The 21,791-nt window shown below is 34.1% G+C and overlaps 1 protein-coding gene across 1 annotated transcript; it reads left to right on the top strand.

Annotated features, from left to right (window-relative positions):
* The first annotated feature begins 7,527 nt into the window (after positions 1–7,527).
* Positions 7,528–21,164, top strand: LOC140433316 (hatching enzyme 1.2-like). The gene is made up of 4 exons (XM_072521346.1): positions 7,528–7,972; positions 14,794–15,035; positions 18,531–18,664; positions 20,920–21,164. The coding sequence occupies exons 1-4, from the start codon at positions 7,680–7,682 to the stop codon at positions 21,148–21,150; spliced, it is 900 nt and encodes a 299-aa protein (XP_072377447.1). The 5' UTR covers positions 7,528–7,679; the 3' UTR covers positions 21,151–21,164.
* The last annotated feature ends 627 nt before the right edge of the window (positions 21,165–21,791 follow it).

Genomic DNA, 21,791 nt, shown 5'->3' with positions numbered 1-21,791 from the left:
ACATCTCGTTAAACAATAATTAAACTAAGTATTCAGGGTATAAACACTTTTACAAAAACTAAGTAAAGTAAAAACAGATAGAGAATTGAAAAACGTCAAATTTTTTGACAAATAACCAGAGGCGGACGTTAGAATCTTTATTAATTAAATGCGAAACTATAATTTTAGTATTTATTTAATTTATTCATCAAAATCAGCTTAAGCCCAAACACAATAAGTATGATTGAATAAGTATGTTCGATACCTCTTAAACGAGATATCACTTGCCATAAGGTCTCATTTAAAATTATCGTCACTATTACCTTACCTGTTATGACTAGTTGAGGCCTACGTCCGTTTATTCCCTCCCTCCAAATTTATAACCGTTAAAAGATATGAGTGAAAGAGTACTTTTGGCTAGCACTGTATACAACAGTGAATTCTCTAATCTTTTACAGACGTAAAAAACTTCAAAATTTGTATTGGTATAAAAACATTTAATTTAAAACTTGTTAAAAGTGTCGTCCAAAATTTATAGATGCATAACGTTTTCAATCTAGCTCAGATCATCCTCAGTGCCTTCTTTTGGTACTTGAAGCTAACACTAAAATTGCAGCGGAGACATCAATATATGGTTTTACATATTTAAATTTAAATTATAATGCTACTCTAGGTCGATGACAATGGTTGAAGATTTTAATACTTAAAGAGCAACATGTTTCTTTGCTCGACTTGAACACTAACTGTTGGTATGTGTCGTTTTAACTGACAAGAACCACGTGTTCAAGTCGAGTAAAGAAACATGTTGCTCTTTAAGTATTAAAATCTTTAACCAATGTCATCGACCTAGGGTCGCATTATAATTTAAATTTAAATATGTAAAACCATATAATTATTAATGTCTCCGCTGCAATTTTAGTGTTAGCTTCAAGTACCAAAAGAAGGCACTGAGGATGATATGAGCTAGATTGAAAACGTTATGCATCTATAAATTTTGAACGACACTTTTACCAAGTTTTAAATTAAATGTTTTTATACCAATACAAATTTTGAAGTTTTTTACTTCTGTATAAGTTTTTTAACTGTGATATACAGCCAACTACTAAGATTTTCCCATTAATTATTAATTTTCTAATCGTTGGCGCACCAACACATTCACATTATTTATCCAAACAATACTGCTCTCCTAAAATCTAGAGACACATACGTCATAGAAAGGTATACCGAAACACACCTGTACCATGTTCATAGGTGGAGCGGGACACGGAGAGTTGCACCAAAATCAAAAAACTACAAGTAATATTTTTTAGACGTCCAAAGGCTGCTATACACAACAAGCGGAAGAAAGAATGAACCTCAGCCTATGATGAGATTGATTTAGTTTCAGCAACTAGATCAGATACCTCGGCATAGTGCCTAGCAGAACACAGTACTGAGGACCTGTCAGGCACAAGCTCTAGACAGGGTTAGACTATTCCAACTGTTTCAAGTGTTCTTGATCCATTTCATCTGATCAGCAAAAATACGGCATTCTTAGTTCTACCCACTACAATTAGATCATCCGAATAGTCTAGAGCACGAAATCCTTCTTTTGAGTTTTACTATTTTTTGATAATTACTTTATTTATTGTTTTTTTTTCTTATACTTCCGATATGTATACTAACTTAAGAAATATTTTTATGCTTTGAATTATCATGTTTTTGTACAGTATTAAAAATGACTTTTGTACAGTAATTAATATTTAATATTATAATATTGTTTTAAAGTAATTGTGGTATTTGTCACCAAAACATTTTTTTGGGTCAGTTGCTAAATTAAAAACTAATGATCATTTTAATATTTTAGTTCTGTATGCCGTTAAGCTGTGATTTATCTACAAATGAATTAAGAAAATCAAACTTATTAAATCTGAATTTAAAGAATGCTCAAAGTCCTTATCAGCTGATAGAAACTTTAAAGGAAGAAGTCCTCCAAAAAGAAAGGGAACTGAAAAAAGCCGAAGAAGTTAACAAAAATTTTGAAAAAATACTTCAACTTGTGAATATATTGGGACAAGTAGATTTGTTTTTGACTGACAGAACAAAGGCGATGATTAAAAAGCTTGCTATGCTTATAGAAGCTGATGATGGAACGTTTTCCAACGCATTTAATAGACGTCATTCTGAAACAATATAAAATCGATATTTTAAATAAATGTATAGTTAATAAATTATTTTTATTATTTGGTAATAAATTTATCTAAATCAAAAGCTCGTGCTTGATCTTTTAACTTAAATACCATAACTTAAACCTCATACGTTGTTCTGTGTTATGTATCCTCACTATGTTAACTTTTTTGTTTCTATATCTTTGCTTTTATTTTTATTAATTTGCACTTCGTTTCTTATTTGTTTATTCCAAGAATTCTTAGGTTTTGATTTATCATAATTTTGTTTAATAACGTTGTTTCTATTTGTCATTCTCGTAGCTTTTGTGGTTCTCTCCAAACTCTTTAGAGTTCTTTGTGGTCCCTATATGGTTATCTCTGCAAAAATTTACCCCAAATGTTATCTATTTTTGTCACTTGCTTTTCCTTATATATATATATATATATATATATATATATATATATATATATATATATATATATATATATATATATATATATACACTCATGGGCAAAAATATCGAATATTTTGGAATTTTCCAATTTTTTTTGTAGTCGCTATTATTTCAAAATAATTTTAGATTACTGATAATACTCATATAGTAGGCTGATGTACTCAACTGGTTTGATATATGTTGATGTTTATTTTGACGTTTATTCAGTGGTTAGTGTCATTCGTACATTTTATCATAAAAATCCTTCTTCACGTAAAGGAAAAATCATACTAATTCGGTTATTTTTAGTTTTATAATTACTAATTTACTAATTTATTAAGTTTAATTAAATATTGTTTTGATTTAACTAAGTTTAAAACAAGTATCCCACCAATTCGGCACTGCGATGAAGTCCAAGTAGCACATATTGTAATTTTGTACGAGGAAGGATATGCACAAAAAGGTATCGCACGACGTCTCAGCAAAACTGAATCTATAGTTTTAAATACTCTAAAAAGGTACCGCGAAACAGGAAATTTTATACGAAGGCCTGGTCAAGGACGCCCAAGGTGTACAACCGCAATTTATGACCGATTTTTGGTTCTTAATTCTACACGAAATCGTTCATTGACATCGGTGCACCTCAGAAATGAGCTATTAAATGTTAGACAAGTTAATGTGAGTTCACAAACAGTTAGACGGAGATCAAAAGAAGCAAACTTAAAGCCCAGATGCCCCGCCAAAGTTCCACGTCTTCCCCAAAATCATAAAGCTCATCGTTTGGAATTTGCAAGAACGCATATTTAGTGGAATATCGACAACTGGAAAAACGTTCTTTTCACCGATGAGACCAGAATCCTATTATGGAAGCTAGATGGTCAAAACTACGTCTACAGAAGAGTTGGAGAACGATTCGCCAGCTGCAGTGTCGCCCAGACCGTTAGTTTTGGAGTTGACGGCATAATTCGTTGGGAAGGTATTAGTTGGGAGGTACGTACCGCACTTGTGGAAGTGATTGGACGGATGACTGGTGATTCTTACCTTTAAAACATCCTGCAAGATCCTGTTTTGTCATATGTTGGTTACATTGCATATGAAAGATTCACGTTAATGCACGATAATGCTCGACCACCTGTCGCTGCCATAGTGAGTAATTATCTTGATGAGGTCCAAATTCGAAGATTGGATTGGCCACCGTCTAGCTCGGATTTAAATCCAATAGAGCATATGTAGGATCATCTAAAACGCAGCATACGACAAAGAAATCCCGTTCCAAATACGATAGAGCAGCTTCGGCTTGCTGCACAGGATGAATGGAATGCAATTACCCAAGGATATGTCCAAAATTTACTTGCAAGCATGCTGAGAAAGATGCAAGCAGTAATAAGAGCTAGAGAGGGAATACTCGTTACTGATCATACACTTCTTTCAGTTTAAACCAGTTGTTTAAGCAATTTAAATTATCATTTAAGTTTAGAGTAAAATAACCTTATTTACCTAATATTAAATATTTATTTTTTTCACAATTTTCTCTGCATAAAAACTTAAAATTGTTCATTAAACATTGTTAAAATAAACTCTATTTTACAATAAACGACTTGTTTGACCAGAATTTATTTTGAAAAAACAAAAATTTGAAAATTCCAAAATATTCGATATTTTTGTGAATGAGTGTATATATATATATATATATATATATATATATATATATATATATATATATATATATATATATATATTCCGAAATATTTCTGTGGTTAGTACAATTAAACCTAGAGCTAAGATTAATACTATTACAAGAATTAGTATTAAACTAAACAGTCTTTCGACATCCTCTTTGATGTCTTCTTCAGGTCTTCCGAGGTTTCAGTCTCCATGAGCCCCCAGACACTGCTACACTGATAATTAATCAATGCATTACTGTATCAGTAATCTGCAATCAGTAACGCATTGGTTAGTAATCAGTGTAATAGTATCTGGGGGCTCGGGAAACTGAGACCTCGAAAGCTCTGAAGAAGACATCAAATAGAATGTCAAAATACTGTTGAGTTTAATATAAATTCTTGTAATAGTCATTTGTTCTGCTTACAAGGAATTAAATGTCCTAAAAAATCTTTCCTACCTCTTTTTGCAAACTGCAAACATCTCTTTATCAGCATTTCTAGTCTAGAAATTGCAACCACTTTTTAAACTCTTACTCATAAATTACTTTTACACCGTTTAAAAAATCTTTAAACTGCCGGGGCTAGTTCACTTCTCAGGATTCGATATTCTTCTTTCAAAGGTCAGCAACAGATAACCTCCTTCTCTGCTTCTAAAAATCCATCAAAATTAAAATTCTTCTTCCACCCTCTATTTTTCAATCAACGATCTTTTTAGTCCTTCAAAATCTCGAGTTCTCAAAAATTACTTTTCCCGGTAAACAAAAGTGACAATGGATCTTTATAATGATCTTTCTACAAACTTTCACAGAGTTTTTAAAATCGGTAGGAGGCACAATAAAACAATAACAACCGTCAACCGCTTATAATGATTATAAATTATAAAATAACTTATATACATATTATACTTCACACTGAAATATATACAAAATTCACACTGACATTCTTCATTTTCTTCTGGATCTATTCCCGCACATGCTTCTGGGTCCATTTCAGATAGAACGAGCAACGTACCGATCCTTCTTCATCGGCTGATAAGGAGAACTACTTGGTACAGTAGAAACATTCAGAATCGTCATAATTGCTTTTAGCATGTACTTTGATGGTTACATTTATTTTTTTTCTTTCCCTTGCTATCTTTGGAAGGACAAACTTTTATTTTTTGTTAATTCTTTCACTATCTGTGTGTTTATCATCATTTATTTTTTCTTAGCTTTTCCTTTTTCTTTGTTTCTTTTGCCTCCCTCATGTTTATATGACTTTCTTCCTGACTAGATGTCAGTACAGATTTTACTTCACTTTGGTAGGGAATGAATGTCTTTAGGGTTGTTTGCTCCAAGTGAAGTTGTTGCTATATTGTCTGCAGGGGAAACTGTCATCTGAAAATCGTTACCGGTATGAATCTTTGCAGTTGACGTTAAAGCAATTGCCTCATCTTGACTTCGCAGTGGTAGACTATAATTCTCCAAATCTCTTTCAGTTGTAACAGCTGGTGCCAAATTTAGGTCTGTAAATATATTGGGATCGTAAGGAACTGTCCCACATTTTTTAAAAAAGTTAATAGCAGTCAAGGGCGTTGCAGCTTGTAAGAGAGCCTCACCAAAATTTTTATAGATTTGGAAATCCGTTACCACTTTGCCTGGGTTGTTAGTAAGAAACTTTTTTAATGCCATATCATATGGCAACGCACATCGGTTGGCTGCTTCGATGGGTGAAATGTGGATGTAAACAAAAAATATGTACATGTTTCTCCCTAGCCAAATAAATTGCTTCTATGTTTTTTGTACGGCTGCCGTGTCCATCCAAAATTAATAAGATCGGATCGTCTTCACTTGGTTTCGATTGTCGAACAAAATTTTGAAACCATATTCAGAAAAAAAGTTCAGTATTTATTCAGCCACTATCGCTATAGGCGAATATTGAACCTGGAGGTGCACCAGCTTGGAGTTGGACTTTCATTCTCTTCTTTGAAAAGATTAACATCGGCGGTATGAAGATTCCTTATAATGACGCAAACAACGGCTGTTGTTAATCCACTTCTATCAGCAGAAGACTACTGGCTAACTTGTTTCCTCTGTTTATGCGCCAAGATTTTACTACTACATTTGGGGACTGTACCTAGACCTGTTTCGGTACAGTTAAAACATGCGTTGGATTGATATGTTTAGAATCCAAAGTAGCTTTATACAAATCAAAAAATTGTTTAGCATTGTAACGATTAAAAACTACAGTCCTTGCAGCAGATGTTGATTCGGGTTTACGTAATGAAAGCCTTGGATGCCGTTTTCGAAATCCGTACACCCAATTTAAACCTGCAAGTTTCTTTATTTTGTTGTATGGATATTATATTTTATTTATTTTTTGTTAACTGGAAAGCTGGGTGACGAAGTTCAAGAAAAGTAATTCCGTATAAACGCTTCTCCATGCCTAGGATATAATTATATAATTATTCCTACTGTGAAAAACCATTTTGTAGAAACCTAAATCCTTTTCGTTAGGAGAAATTCCCGTTATTTTTTCTTTGTATCTGCGAATTAACGTTGCTTTCGGAATACCAAAAACTTTACTAGCTTTTAAATAGCCCATCAACCTAGCTTTCACAGCCCGGATAGCGTTCAGACCAGGATTGTTGGTCAGTTTTTGTCACGTAATTTCGTACTATTTCTAACTGCAAAAGAAGATTATAGATGATAAAGTGTCAAGAAAATATAATCGTGCGATGTGAACTACTCCTAGTCCACGTTGCCCAATGCGTAGTACACATTCAAAATATGGAAATTAACGTAAAATTTCACAACGCATCAAAAAGCAAATCTTAATTATTAAAAGTACATTTCATAAGCGACACCAAAGTATAAAAAAGTACTACCACAGTGTACCTCCTTTTTCTTCACTTTTTATCTCTTTGACCTTTTCTTCAATTGCTTTTTGTATTTTTCTTTAAAAGATTATTATTAATAAAAATTCTTTCATTCTTTATATGTCTCAGACCATAAAAGAAATTATGTCAGATATTAAAAAAAAAACTAAATAATCAACCATGTTGAAACTATGAACTTTTTGTTTGGGCCGTTTATATTCATTATTTTTGTTCGACATTATACATTTTATAAATATTAGATAAAACAATACGTACTTAGATCGCGCACGAAGGACATAAATTAAATGCTAATCTATGTTTATCAAATTTTCAGATATTTGCTAACCTAAAACTTAAAAGTGTCTTCTACTTTTAGCGATAACATTATTTAAACTGCTTACATTTACATACCCAAGCGATTTATTCGTAACAGTTGATATCAAACCATTCAATCATACAAGAAATGTACTGAATACATAATTACTTTCTATAGTGTTTAAATTGCTAAAAATCGCAAAAACAATAGCACAATAAAAGTAGCTTAACTTAGTTACACTTAACTAGATAAATTGCTTAAGTATAACAAACATAAGTAAAAATGTATCAACATAAAGTCCCGTTTGTTATAATGATGTTTACTATATATAGTATATTAAATGCTGCTCCGTTGGATTCATGGGATGAATCCAATTCACAAAATCCTGAAGAGTTCGGGGAGTACTATGAAGGCGATATCTTCATGCCACATGGTGGAAGAAATGGAATAGTTGGAGAAGCTTTACGATGGAATAATGGAGTAGTTCCTTTTGAAATATCGGGATATTATAATTCTAAGGATTTGAATCTCATAAAAACAGCCATGGATATTTATCATAAATATACTTGTATTAGGTAAGCAATTTTGTTATTTATTTTATGGCACATATAATATTATCTTGGCATTAAGTACATAACATTATATTACTAGCATCCACAAATTGTATATATATATATAAATATATATATATAATATATATATATATATATAATATATATATGTATATATATATATATATATATATATATATATATATATATATATATATATATATATATATATATATATATATATATATATATATATATATATATATATATATAGGGTAATTGGGGTATTTGTGGACGGAATATAAAAAGTTATATTTTGCAGTTACTTATTAAGTTAGTTGGGTTTCAAACCACTTTCTTTTTCTTTGTATATATATATATACAAAGAAAAAGAGTATATATATATATATATATATATATATATATATATATATATATATATATATATATATATATAGGGTAATTGGGGTATTTGTGGACGGAATATAAAAAGTTATATTTTGCAGTTACTTATTAAGTTAGTTGGGTTTCAAACCACTTTCTTTTTCTTTGTAGATATGCATTAGTGATCTGTTAGTATGTTCTCTTTAATAGAAATTAAAAAATGAATTGAGAGTATTAACATTCTTTTTTCACATATAAGGGTCCACAGTTACCCGTTAATTTAGGAGAACTGTGACGGGGAGACTGTGATCTGCTTGGTAAACTTTTCTTTGTAGTTATTATAATGAAAAGTGTAACTGGATAAATTTCTGAAAGAAATGTATCCAAGTGTTGCTACGCCACTGGTAGTAATTAACTTACACGTCTTAAATTCTACCTAGGTAAATTCTCCAGCAAACATTCTCATGAAAGCCGATAATGTATTCAAAAGATATTTTTACCCATAGATTAACTTTCTCCGACCAATTCCAAAAATTTCCCTGTTAGACAAGAAACCAACAAAAGGTTGGTTTTACCTACCTCTGTATAGAAATATCGAAGTTGTCCCCCGACCCCCGCAAATCCCTTGCAATAGTTAGGTATTGAAAATCGGAGTTTTAGTCAGTATAACATTGTATCCCAGCTTAGCTGGTCGCTCTAGCAGATTAGTGTTTAGTTTCGTATTCGATTAAATTCGACCCATTTCTGGTTTAAGAGTTTAGACTCTCGCGTACAGTATCAAATTGTATCCCAGCTAAGCTGGTCCCTTCTTGTTTTAGAGTTTTATCTCTCGCATTTTAGTTATCGTTACATAGCTTACAGTTAAAAGCTGAACGCTCATTATAAATCAAGTATATTCATATAAAAGAAAACGTTCTTAGTTGAAGGGATAATTATTAGTAACATTTTAATCTATATCAGTGCTAGTGCAGTGTGTCGCGGACTAGTGTGGACAGTGATCGGCTGTTTTCAATAATATAACTTGCGCTAAAACTTTGGCTAGATATTAATTTAGTTGTAGTAACATTCAATTATTAAACTACGTATTGTTTAAACTGATCGTGTTCTTATTTCCCACGCCAGTGGGTGGTCCTTCAATTTGGAAGTAATTACAAGACTTTTTCTTCTTCTTAAGGTGCCGTACATTTCTGCGTAGGCGTCCACCGTACATCGTCTTGACAGGTGAGATGTTAAATGGTCAGGATTAAATAATTCTGTTTTTAGCAGCATTGCGAAGCATTTCATAGCTGTGGATTCCTGTCCATTGTCGAATATTGCGCAGCCATGACATTTTTTTACGTCCCAGACCACTCCTACCCTCTATCTTCCCTTCGAGTATCAGTTGCTGAAAAGTATATCTTTCTCCTCGTAATATGTGTCCCAAGTATGCAGTCTTCTTACTTTTTACATAACTAAAAAGTTCCCTATCCTGTAAGCCCGCTCTTCTGAGTACTTTCTCATTTCTGACCCTGTCCGTCCATGATATTCTAAGCATTCGACGCAGGCACCACATTTCAAACACTTCAAGTTTGTTAATGGAACTGGCCTTTAACGTCCATGCTTCCATTCCATACAAGAGAACAGGCCACACGTAACACTTAAGCATCGGAGGTTGAAGTCCAATTTGCGATCAGTCAGAAATTTGCGAAGCCTCAAAAAAGCATTTCTGGCTTGTTCAACTCTGCTCTTTATTTCACTCTCGGGGTCCCAACCCTCGTTCAGCAAACAACCCAAGTATTTAAATTGCCTGAGCTGTTCGATTTCTTCTCCAGAGACATATATCTTTGCGTTGGGGTAATCATTTCTACTTATAATCATTGTTTTTGTCTTCTTGATATTTATTTTCAAACCCCGAGCTTCACTTGCAAGACTTAGTATGCTCTAAATGGTAGCAAGATCGCCATCCTAATTTGTTGAACAAATGTCCGTTAAATTCTACCAGTAACTGTGGTTTAAAGTTACGAATTGTTGTTTATCCCGTACAGTATTTTCTACTAAAACTACATCATCAACATACATTAAGCACCAGAGAATGTTACCCTGTAGTTTCCTTGTTATCTGATCCAACACTCACGAGAATAAATAAGGACTAAGTACCGAGCTCCAGTATAATCCTACTTTCACATGAAATCTACCCACAGTAGTTCTAGCACTAGTTGTTGCTGCGTCGTATGTCTCTCACAATATTTACATATTCACCGGGAAATCCTTTCTTATTGATAACCCACTACCAAATCTCTCGAGTAACTCGGTCATATGCTTTCTCAAGACCAATGAATACTTAATGAGCATTTGTTTCTTTATTCGTGTATTTTTCCATCACTTGCCTTATAATTAAAATTGTATGTGTTGTAGATCTGCCTTGCATAAAATCAAAATGATTATAGGATATTTCGGTTTCCTCACTCATCTGTTTAGATGGTGTGACTAAGTAGTTTTATGTCCCTGTAGTTTGTGCATCGTTATATATTTGTCCCTCTTTAATAATTCTATTAAGTAAACCTGTTAACAAACTTGTTCTTGTCTTAAGCCCAGCGATGCTCAAACAGTCGATCGCGACAGCTTCTTGAGTCTACCGCAAAATAATAATTAAATAGGTCCTGATCGAAATATTCCAGGCTTCTGAGGCAATGTGTCTGTTTCATGTGTACCAAGCTGCGGTGACTGAGCATTATGTCAGTCCTTATTAAATTACGACAAGTAGCAGTATTAGATGCTTGATTAGATACCTTAATTATATTCTATTTATAAGCATTTACAATACAAGTATTTTCAGAAATCTACGTATTTTAGTAATCCAGTCTAGTTGTAGTAGTCGGTAGTCGATCTCTTGTCTTTAAATTATTTTGTGATAGATCGCAGACGTTAGCTCAACTGGTTTTCTGTCAAATTCTTCATTTAATATACTGTTTTTAATATACAGACTCCGTTTAATATAACCCGCATAAAGTTTAAATTTGCATCTTACAAATATTCGAAAAAGAAACACTTAAGAAGTGCGTCTCAAATCTTCAAACGAGAATAATCAATCGTTTGTTTACATTGACAGATGCCTCTACTAGATGCCTCTAAAAAGTGAGTTCTGCGCGCCGATCAAGCAGTTTAAGGTTAAGAGGCGACAGTCTTAACCCCGCGGGGACATCAACACAAATTTATACACTTACAATTTACACAGTAACATTAATTCATACGCTTACTAATATCACATTCACACACATCATACACCTTCAAATTACACAATTCATATACACATAAATACACTCGTACACACACCACACAAACATGCCACGAACACGATCAAGAGCACGAAAACAAAAGAACCACCAAAACCACGAGACACAGAATCAGACATAGACACAGAAACACATTCTACAACATTACAGACACCACAAGTGTCTATCACTATAGATGGACACGAACCAAGGTCGCAACAGTAATGGGAGCAGGCTCTGACAAAACTGCCTCCAAAATCCTGAGGTGGCCAGCAAACACACCACACCAATCGTCCAAAGCATACACAAACAACAAAAAACATCACCACTCACACCCGAACAAATCGAAAACATAGTATACACATACTTCTAACAAACATCAGCCGACAATACACCTATACCTTCAACTACACCTTCACCCATACCTCCACCTACACCAACAGACATACCCCAAAACAGACACAACACACACTAATACTACATCACACTAATATCAAAAAAGTTTTCTAGCCATAGAAAATTTTACCGAATCCTCAATGACCACAACCTCCTCGGAGATATCCCATTCAATCTAGAAATGGAATCATCCAAAAACCAGGCCATACTCTACACAACAGGTCCTATTCCCAGCATAAGAGAGTGGGAAGAGGATCTGCAAGCCATCATAGATCACAGTCACATAGCCGTATCCAAGCGAAAACCCACAGAATACACAGACACAAACAACACAACACCAAGAATACTCACCACACCAAAGAAACACAATTACAGAGCTACACAATCCTATCCCGTCCACATCCAAAGCAGATACACTTTATTACGATCCTCCACCCCAGAATCCCCGCACCTACACGCCCTTACAAACAGAAAACACACTCTCACCAACACACACTCAACCAACACCATCACCCATACATACACCCACATATAGACGCGCCACCTCTCAACAAACAACACTCACACAACCATAAACAGCCAACACACAACACAAAACACACAACAACTACCACACACGATCCGAAATTACAAAATCGAGGACATCCCCCCAGATATCTCTCAGCAGAAACCTTTCTACCGACTCATCAAAGACCTTAACGTAATCCATCACTTAGACTCAATTAAAGTCTTCCCAACCCAAAAGGCAGCTTCCGTGCGAACTATCGAACTTCTAGATCTCAAAGACCGCACGGCAAAACTAAGAAAAATCACTCGATATAAAACTATCTCCATAAACTCAGGATTCAAACCCAGAAACTCCCCCAATCCGCAACCCGTTCCAAATGATCCACAAATCTTTCATCTAGTCATTGTCGGCGTCGACAAAAAATTATCCCAGAAAATCATCGAGGATAACTTATCCGAAAATAAATTTCCTTTCACTAAAATAGTTCGCATAATTGCCCGCTCCACAAACCTTCTTCTTCTTTGGGTGCCGTGTTTGTATTCAGACGTTGGCCGTCATCATGTTTACAATTTCCTGAAACCTTTCTCTGTCGGCTGCTGCGCGAAATAATTCTTCTACTGTGGAACCACACCATTGTCTAATATTACGCAGCCATGAAAGTTTCTTTCGACCAATCCATCTCTTTCCTTCCACTTTTCCTTGTATTATAAGGCGAAGTAGATGGTATTTAGATCCTCTAATTATATGGCCGAAGTATTCTGTTTTTCTCCTCTTTATGGTGTTTATGAGCAGTGTCCACAAACCAACCCACCTCTAATATCAGAGTTTTCACGAGCTCAGAAACTAAATTCGCCGATGCACTTTCGAACGGTATTAAGATCGAAGGAGAACGGCTAAATTGTGAAATTCCAAAATCAAGCAATTCCGTTCCGGTTCGACTGAAATACTGTTCGAAATGTTGCAAAAGCGGACATCTCAGCAACGAATGCACAGAAAAATCATTCATTTGTCCTTTCACTGTTCGAAATGTTGCAAAAGCGGACATCTCAGCAACGAATGCACAGAAAAATCATTCATTTGTCCTTTCTTTGGACAACAACATAGGTCTAATGCATGCCCCTGGATATCTGATCCAAAATGTCCAAACTGTAATGGAGGCCACCCAGCATTCTCACAAAAATGTCCACACCGCAGAATATAACCCAAAGATATGAAACAAACTCAACCTGTACACTCACAAAAACAAATCCTTTCATATGACCTTTCCTCAGACATGAAATCCTTAATTTATTTCACTTCCAGGATCCTTTTTAATGTCTTTCCGAAAAGAGGAGTGACTATCCGTTATCTCAACCAAATGTCCAACACACTCTATGGGTACGCCATATGTACCTCCTGCTATAATAACTCAATAAACCAAACCCAACTCCGCACATAAACACACAACACAACACTCACATGCACAATTCCGATATACACTTATCATTTACCCACGCATCATCCAGATATCGACTTATCATTTACTCACACTTTACCTCCATCAAGCTCACAATCATAAACACATAAACACCTAAAGAAATAAGCCAACAACACACAACCAACAACTACACATAACTATACCAACAACTCTACAAACCCACACATCCACAACACCACAACACCAAACAGTGAACACCACACACACTCCTTAAGAGTCGAATTCAAATCACAAAGACAGGGGGAGATTGATTTTCTGTGGTTTACCAATCTCATTGCACAACGATACCTGATCCTAGGTGAGGACACAGCCACAGCTATCCTCCACGTGTTTAAAACCAAACAAAACAAAAGGCCAACAATCTGAAAGGACCGTTTTCCCAATGGAACTTGTACTTAGTAGCGTGCTTGGTCCATACGGCGCCCAAAAGGTAGCAAATCCTTCTAGCACTTCTGCTTTACAGCTTCCACCCTGTCTCGGAGAGCGGCAACATGAAACTCCCGTTTAACCAATAAATAAATACCACCCTTGAAGAGGCACAATAGCCTAAACAAGGTTAAAACTTTGATCGATCGAACCCCCGGGTGGTAGGAAGATCTGCCGAGGTCTGGTGACCAGCCACTAATAATATTGGTATGCCTCAAATTTGATATTGAACCTCTTTGTAAGTAAAACTAGGTAAAACTTTTAGATATTTGTGTTTGCAAAAATATACGTTTGTAATTGGCTACATGAGCTCATGATTACTAAATTAGACAATATTCTTAATTAAGTTTTTATTACTACAATACATTGAGTTTTGTAATCGTTATTTGATTTTTTTATTTAGCTTTAGACCTAAAACTAAAACGGACAAAGACTACATTGCAATAACGAATCACCAGTCAGGCTGTTGGTCTAGTGTCGGAAAACAAGGAGGTGTTCAAGAAGTTAACCTTGAAAGTCCTCAGTGTACTACTAAAATTGGAACGTCTTTGCACGAACTTATGCACGCTGTTGGATTTTTGCATGAGCAAAATCGACACGAAAGGGATGACTTTGTAACAATTAACTGGAATAATATTAAAAAAGGTATCTAGTATGATTTCCTTATTACATTTGAAATATAGATAATAAATTTTAAATACTACTTAGTTTTTAAAAACAATTCTCCTTTTTCTGAAAGTTACATATAATCTTCTAAGAGATGAGATAAAGGTTGTCTCTTTCTAGGAGGGCTTCAAAGCTATTTGTTTTATGTCTTCAGACATATCTGAATTTCTATTTTTTCTTTTGCTATAGTTGCAATAATTATTTCATCAAGATATCCATATAAGAATTATTCTTACTAAATTAACATATCCAAGTGATTGGTTAAGAACTTTCCGTTGAAATGGGTCATACAATAAACGAAAAGCATAGAGACTGTGTTAGAGGAAGATTATGCATAGATAATGTGTTTGTGTTGCAATAATTAGTGTTACAACACTAAGTAAGAAAATATTTCTTGAACACCAGGTTTACATGGATTTTATCTATCTAGAAAAGTGGTACGAGATTTTCTTCGACGTAAACTATGGGGACATATACACTTAATTGTTCAAGAACTAAGATTAGCATAAAACATTTTTTTGTTAAGATGGTTATCAACTTAAGCTACTATCTTAAGCCTTAAAAAACGACGTAGCTTTTGTATGCCTGTTTAATCTGTATGTTAAGGCTCTGCTAAATAAATGGAGCAGACATTATCCAAACATGACAATACCAATAGAAGAACACCGATTGTTTAATTAAAATTTTTATATTGACCTAGTCATTCTAGTAGATAATGCCCTCGATCTAGAATTCATGATTAACGGGGCAAATAAACTTCCGAAGAAATACAGGAAAACCATGATGTGGTAAAAACGGTGGTGTGATAACCGGTAAATCCAATAAGAAGGCATCTGAAGACGGAAGACTATCAAGGAGTTAGGAAGCAGTATATCCAAAGATGTTACTGACACGTGTAACAGAAATAAATAAAAATTGAAACTATACCACAGCACACCTTACCTAACAACCTCTCTATTTTAAGTGTAATAACTAATAAATGTTTGTTCTACTCTGTGGGTTTTTTGTTATAATAGACGACTCATTTCTGTATATTTTATTTATTACAAGACACACTAATATCACAGAATACATAATTATCTCTAAAGAGCCATAAGACCAGTCTGTCGACTGTCGATGTCTGTCCTTCATTTGAATTGTTATTACTTTGAAACGAAATGTTCATATTTGGAGCCTTATGCAAAGTGGAACTAGCTGCTGTACGATTTTCATGCTTAACTATCACTTCAGTATTATGTCTGTATCAATTGTACTGACAGGCTTTAATATGTGTTCTCTGTTTCTACGATAATGTACACCTTCAGGTGTTCTGATGAGATATGATTTTGAAAAATGACCTATTTCTGTCACAGTAGCTGGTAACCACGGTGATGATGGAAACTTTTTATAAAATAAATTTTCCCCAACAAACAGACTTGGTAGGTTTCTTGCTGACCAATCGTGATATTCTTTTACTTTCCTTTCTTTTTCTTTAACAAATTTGTTATATTTATCCCTATCAATTGTTTTCGGTATGAGTACATTTCCACTAACAGGTAATTTCATTCTTAAATTATGTGACATTAATAATTGAGCTGGAGAATAACATTCTAATGTTGTATTTCTGTATTACAACATTCCCTGATAAGAATCGGAGCCTTAAAAATATTCTTGACAGTCTGAACTGTTCTTTCAATCAAACCATTACTTTTTAAATAATAAGGACTAGAACTATGATAAGTAATATCCCAATCTACTAAAAATGACTGAAATTCCTTTGATGAGAATGGAGGACCATTATCAGACATTAAGATCAATGGTATTCCGTGTCTCGCAAATATAGACTTCATTGTAGTAATTACCTCTTTTGCTGGCGGTTTTGATTCATTGTAGTAATTACCTCTTAAGGTAAAGTCGGTATTTCATGTGGTAATAGTGGTTCTGGACTATTTGATCTATGATATTTAATACATGCTGGATACTGTTCAACTTTATTCTTTATATCCACTGTCATTCCTGGCCAAAAACCACTGTACGTGCTTGCTGAATACATTTTTCATGTCCTTAATGACCTTCATGAATTATTTCCAATATGACTTGACGTAATGACTCAGGAATTATTATTTGGTTTCTTTTAAAGACTAGTCCATCCACAAGATGTATTTCATGATTATGTATGGTTTATGATTATGTATGTATTATTATGGATGTATGGTTTAATTTCTGTTATTATCAATTATCATTTCTTCAACTTGGACCTGGAACTTCACTTCTATACCTTGAATGATTTGAATTGTGACTCTTGTAACTGCTATTTTGATAAAAATTCGAACCTGGACCATCTTTATTCTTCTCCACTTTGTATACCACCACAGCTTCTGAATTTTTATTTAACTGTTGGGCTTGCATTTGGGTTATAATTTTATTTTGAGCAATTTATAATACCTTTCCTAACTTCAGATCTACTTCTTGCAATAGTTTTTGCTTAATTGGATGGTATTTAGGATTTAAACCAATAATGAACATTTCACACACCAAACTTTGTTTTAAAATTACTAATTCACATGTTAAACTCAAATTCTTTAAACTAGTCATGAAATCCTCAATGGTTTCACCATTTTTCTGTACTCTAGTAAGCAAATAATGTCTTTCTGCTGTTAAATTTTTCTTCGGGTTACAATATTTTTCAAATCTCTCTATTACCTCTTAATTTTACAGTATCCGTGTTAACCTCAAATGACTTGTAAATATTTCTTGCATCTAGACCAATATAGTGTGATAGTAGAGCTACCTTTCTCGCATCATTTTCATCCTCTAAACCTGTCGCCCTCAAAAATATTTTGAAATTCATGCACCATTCTTTCTAGTTGTAAGCCAAATTTCCCTCCATTGAAAAAGGTTGAATTTAATTGCCAACTACGTTACTTTTTATTTTTACAACGACTGGTTAGTTCTACTCGACTGCATCTTGTTCTTCCATGTCCATTTTATATCTTGACTGTTTTTAATAATAAATCTCTTTTTGCTTTTAACACCCCAACACGCGTTCTAAGGTTATGTTCGGCTTTTGTAACTATTAGAATGACTCTTCGATATTTTACTTACTTTTTTTACTTCTGACACCATGTTTGTTCTACTCTGTGGGCTTTTGTTATAATAGACGACTCATTTCTGTATATTTTATTTATTAAGACAAACTAATACTAATACATAATTTTCTCTAAACAGTCATAAGACCAGTCTGTCGATTGTCAATGTCTGTCCTTCTCTTTCACTCCCGGTCTTCTTCTATTTGACATGTCACTAATGTTAAGGTAGGTTTATAAATATTAAGGTATATTTACAACTTAACACAACATAACAATAAATTCATACATTCTTTCACTTATCCATATGATATTTTTTAACCAACTTATTATAAGATCTTTTATGAATATGTTCTAAGAAATATAAAACCACGACTATGTTTTCTAAAATAAAATCTTTATTTGTCAGGAAGAGAAAAGAATTTTAATAAAGCAGAGCAAAATAGCGCTGAAGACTTTGGAGTACCGTATGATTTTATATCTGTAATGCATTATTCCAGTACCGCCTTTTCGGCTAATGGCAAACGTACCATTAACCCTAAGGTAAGAATTTATTTATTTATACATTTATTTTTATGTGTAGGAACCTTTGAATATATTATATATCATGATATTCATGCATTTGATCATGTGATCATCTTTAGTAAAGTTGTTGTGCATGAGTCCACGAAGGTTTCTAAGTTGGTATGACCAATTTTCGACAGATGGCGCCAGTTTCATTTCAATGAATTTCATATATTGCCGTGACAGTTCATGCTAATTTGAATTGAAACGAAAACAGAACGATGACGTATATAAGAAAAGAATTGCTAATTGTGAAATTCATGTCCAGCTCACATTAAACAGACAATATTGTGCGGTTTTTTTATATTTGAGAGCGTTTTCGAATCGTTGTGTGCATTTCATTGTGAGTTAAACTAATTTAGATAAATAATTCAATCAAACTGAATTCCATCGGATATCATCGCGAGTGGAATTAAAATTGATTTTAACAATTCTCGAATATAAATTTTTTCAATTCAAATTTTTCTGAGTGATTTGGTGATCATCGATAATATTAACATTTCCATCTTTGTGTGAACAGCCGGTTCAATTGGATTGGATACATTGTGAGATTCGGATTGCTGATTGACATCTAATAAATTCAAACGCATTTTTTACGTCTTTCTCGTACAATTATGCCTTTAAAGTGGCAAGCAATTGCAACGAGCATTAAGGTTGGAAAATCTTGGAGTCCATGCCACTAAGACCCATTCGTCTGAATCATCTGAACAACGAGAAGTAAGATTGGAAGCTGATCGAATACGTTCTACTCTGGCCCGTTCGTCTGAGAAAACTGAACAATGGAAAAGAAGGCTGCCAAATGTTTGAATAAGCACCGATCGATCAAGATGAACACAGCACGCTGTTTTAAATCTTGGTGTATTCCAATATTACAGTAATAATGATCAGTCTTCATACGTCGTCCTAAAGTGTCGTCATTTTAAAAAGGGATAACATTTGCATGAACTATAGCGCCCTCAAATTTAAGAAGGAAACGCCAGAAATGTGCTGCGCCAGTGGAAAACTGCCACAATCCGAACCGCTATCAACGTTGCTATCAGCTGTTACACGTGAGTCGAATCCTTTCTTGGAAAACATTAGAAAATATAATTCATGTTTCCAAATGGCATCGTTAGATGTAACGAACAGCGTGTGCGAAAATTACAACATTTAGAGTCCAACTCAAACCAAAATTTCATGCTATAGGTTTCGAAGGCTCTAACAATGAAAACTCCATAGTGACCGGAGAGAAGAAAATGATAAATTTTGTTGACCTCATGAGAATCGTAAAAAGTGACAAAAATCGCGCAATGTTTATTTATTTAACACCCTTATAAAAACTGACTTTATTTGCAACAAAATACAAATTATTGGTTCGAATGTGGGCCTCAGAATGAACTTGACCAAAACTAAGTTTATGACAAATATGGTCCCCAATAACCATTTAACTATTCAAGACAAAGTGGTAGAACTGGTGGAGAAATATACGTATTTGGGTCATGAAATAAGAATCAGCAGGGATAACCAAACTTGCGGAATCCAAAGATGAATTACTTTTGCGTGGGTAGGGCCAACATCCTAATTAGCCTCAAAAGAAAAGTATTTGACCAATGCGTATTACCGGTCATCACCTATGGGGCGGAAACTATGATTCTAACCAAGACTACGGCTTTGAAATTAAGAGTGGCAGAGTGGCAGAGATGAATGGTATGGTCTATGCTGATTGCTGGTAGTGATGTTGCGGGTTCGAATAAGAAACGAAGATCTGCGAAGAAGGACGAGTATTGCTGAGCTATATTGATGAAATATTTTTTTCTATAGCGGCAGATTCTTGGTAAATAAATTTATCCGTTTCCCCTCTACGATTGGGTGTTCTAGTGGGAAGCCCGGGGTAAAAGTGGTAAACTTTTTTTAATCTGTTTTGGGGTCCAAAAATTGACATTCTCAGCAAAATTTAGCCTGTTCGTATAATTTTTAGAGGTTCAGTGGCATTTTCGTCTTTGGCGACTGGAATAGTAAGTTTTATGGTTCTGAAAATATGTTATGAGCGGGAGACTAGATAAGCACTGTATATTGAATTGACTAGTAAATATTTTACAGAACTGAGTATATTTTGTCGTATTATACTAACAGTACTGATGATTATTAACTAGCAACGAAATAATATTTGATAAAGTTGATTTTTTTTAATCTCAAAAGTTTACATCTCAAAAATTTACATATATATATTAATTTTTTACTTTTAAAAATTTCAGGATAATAAAAAAGTGGAAAAGATGGGACAACGGGAGGGTTTCAGTAAAGGTGATATTATAAAGATAAATACCATGTACAACTGCCCCGAAAAAACTCAGAAACTAAACTTAACGGGAGATATTACGACTGATGGAATTACTAATAACGAAAGTAGTGCTTCGGATCTAGATCCTTTTTTACAAGCTGCCAATAGTTTATTCTCGATATTTTCAAGAAGAAGATTGTATTAACTCATTAAAAAACTAATAATTATTATCGCCTTTTTCTTATTAGATCTAGGTACTCTTATTTTGATATTAATGTGTCTATAGTTATATTAATGACACAATATCTACTATACTTATCAAAATACTCTATAAAAATGCATGATGGTTATCATAAAAGGAATAAAATGTGGCTTAAACTTAGCGATTGGTTGCGCTTAGAGGCGCAACCAATCGCTAAGCATGAGCTTGATCATCTCCAGAAACTTGGATGCACTTGAAAACTCCACCATAACACTGAATACTAAGTCCATTGAAAGAGTGGGTAAATTTAAATACCTGGGATCGTGGCTTTTTGAAGACTGGGCATCGGACAGGGAAGTAAAATGTCGCATTGAGCAAGCTCGACAAGCTTTCGTAAAATTCAAGAAGGTACTGACTTGTTCAGAGTGCTACGTGTGGTCAGTGCTGCTATATGGCGTAGAGGGCTGGAGACTCAAAACGAGGGATATAAACAGATTAGAAGCTTTCGAAATGTGGCTCTATCGTCGTATCCTAAAAATACCATGGACAGCGAAAATCACAAATATAGATGTCCTTAAAAGAATAAACAAAAAACGCCAACTTTTCGAAGCCATCAAGAAAAGGAAAACGGCGTATCTAAGTCA

The sequence above is a fragment of the Diabrotica undecimpunctata genome, chromosome 2, assembly GCF_040954645.1.
Source record: "Diabrotica undecimpunctata isolate CICGRU chromosome 2, icDiaUnde3, whole genome shotgun sequence".
Lineage (NCBI taxonomy): Eukaryota > Metazoa > Arthropoda > Insecta > Coleoptera > Chrysomelidae > Diabrotica > Diabrotica undecimpunctata.
The sequence above is the reverse complement of the archived record's forward strand: the minus strand, read 5'-3'. Positions and strand labels throughout refer to the sequence as shown.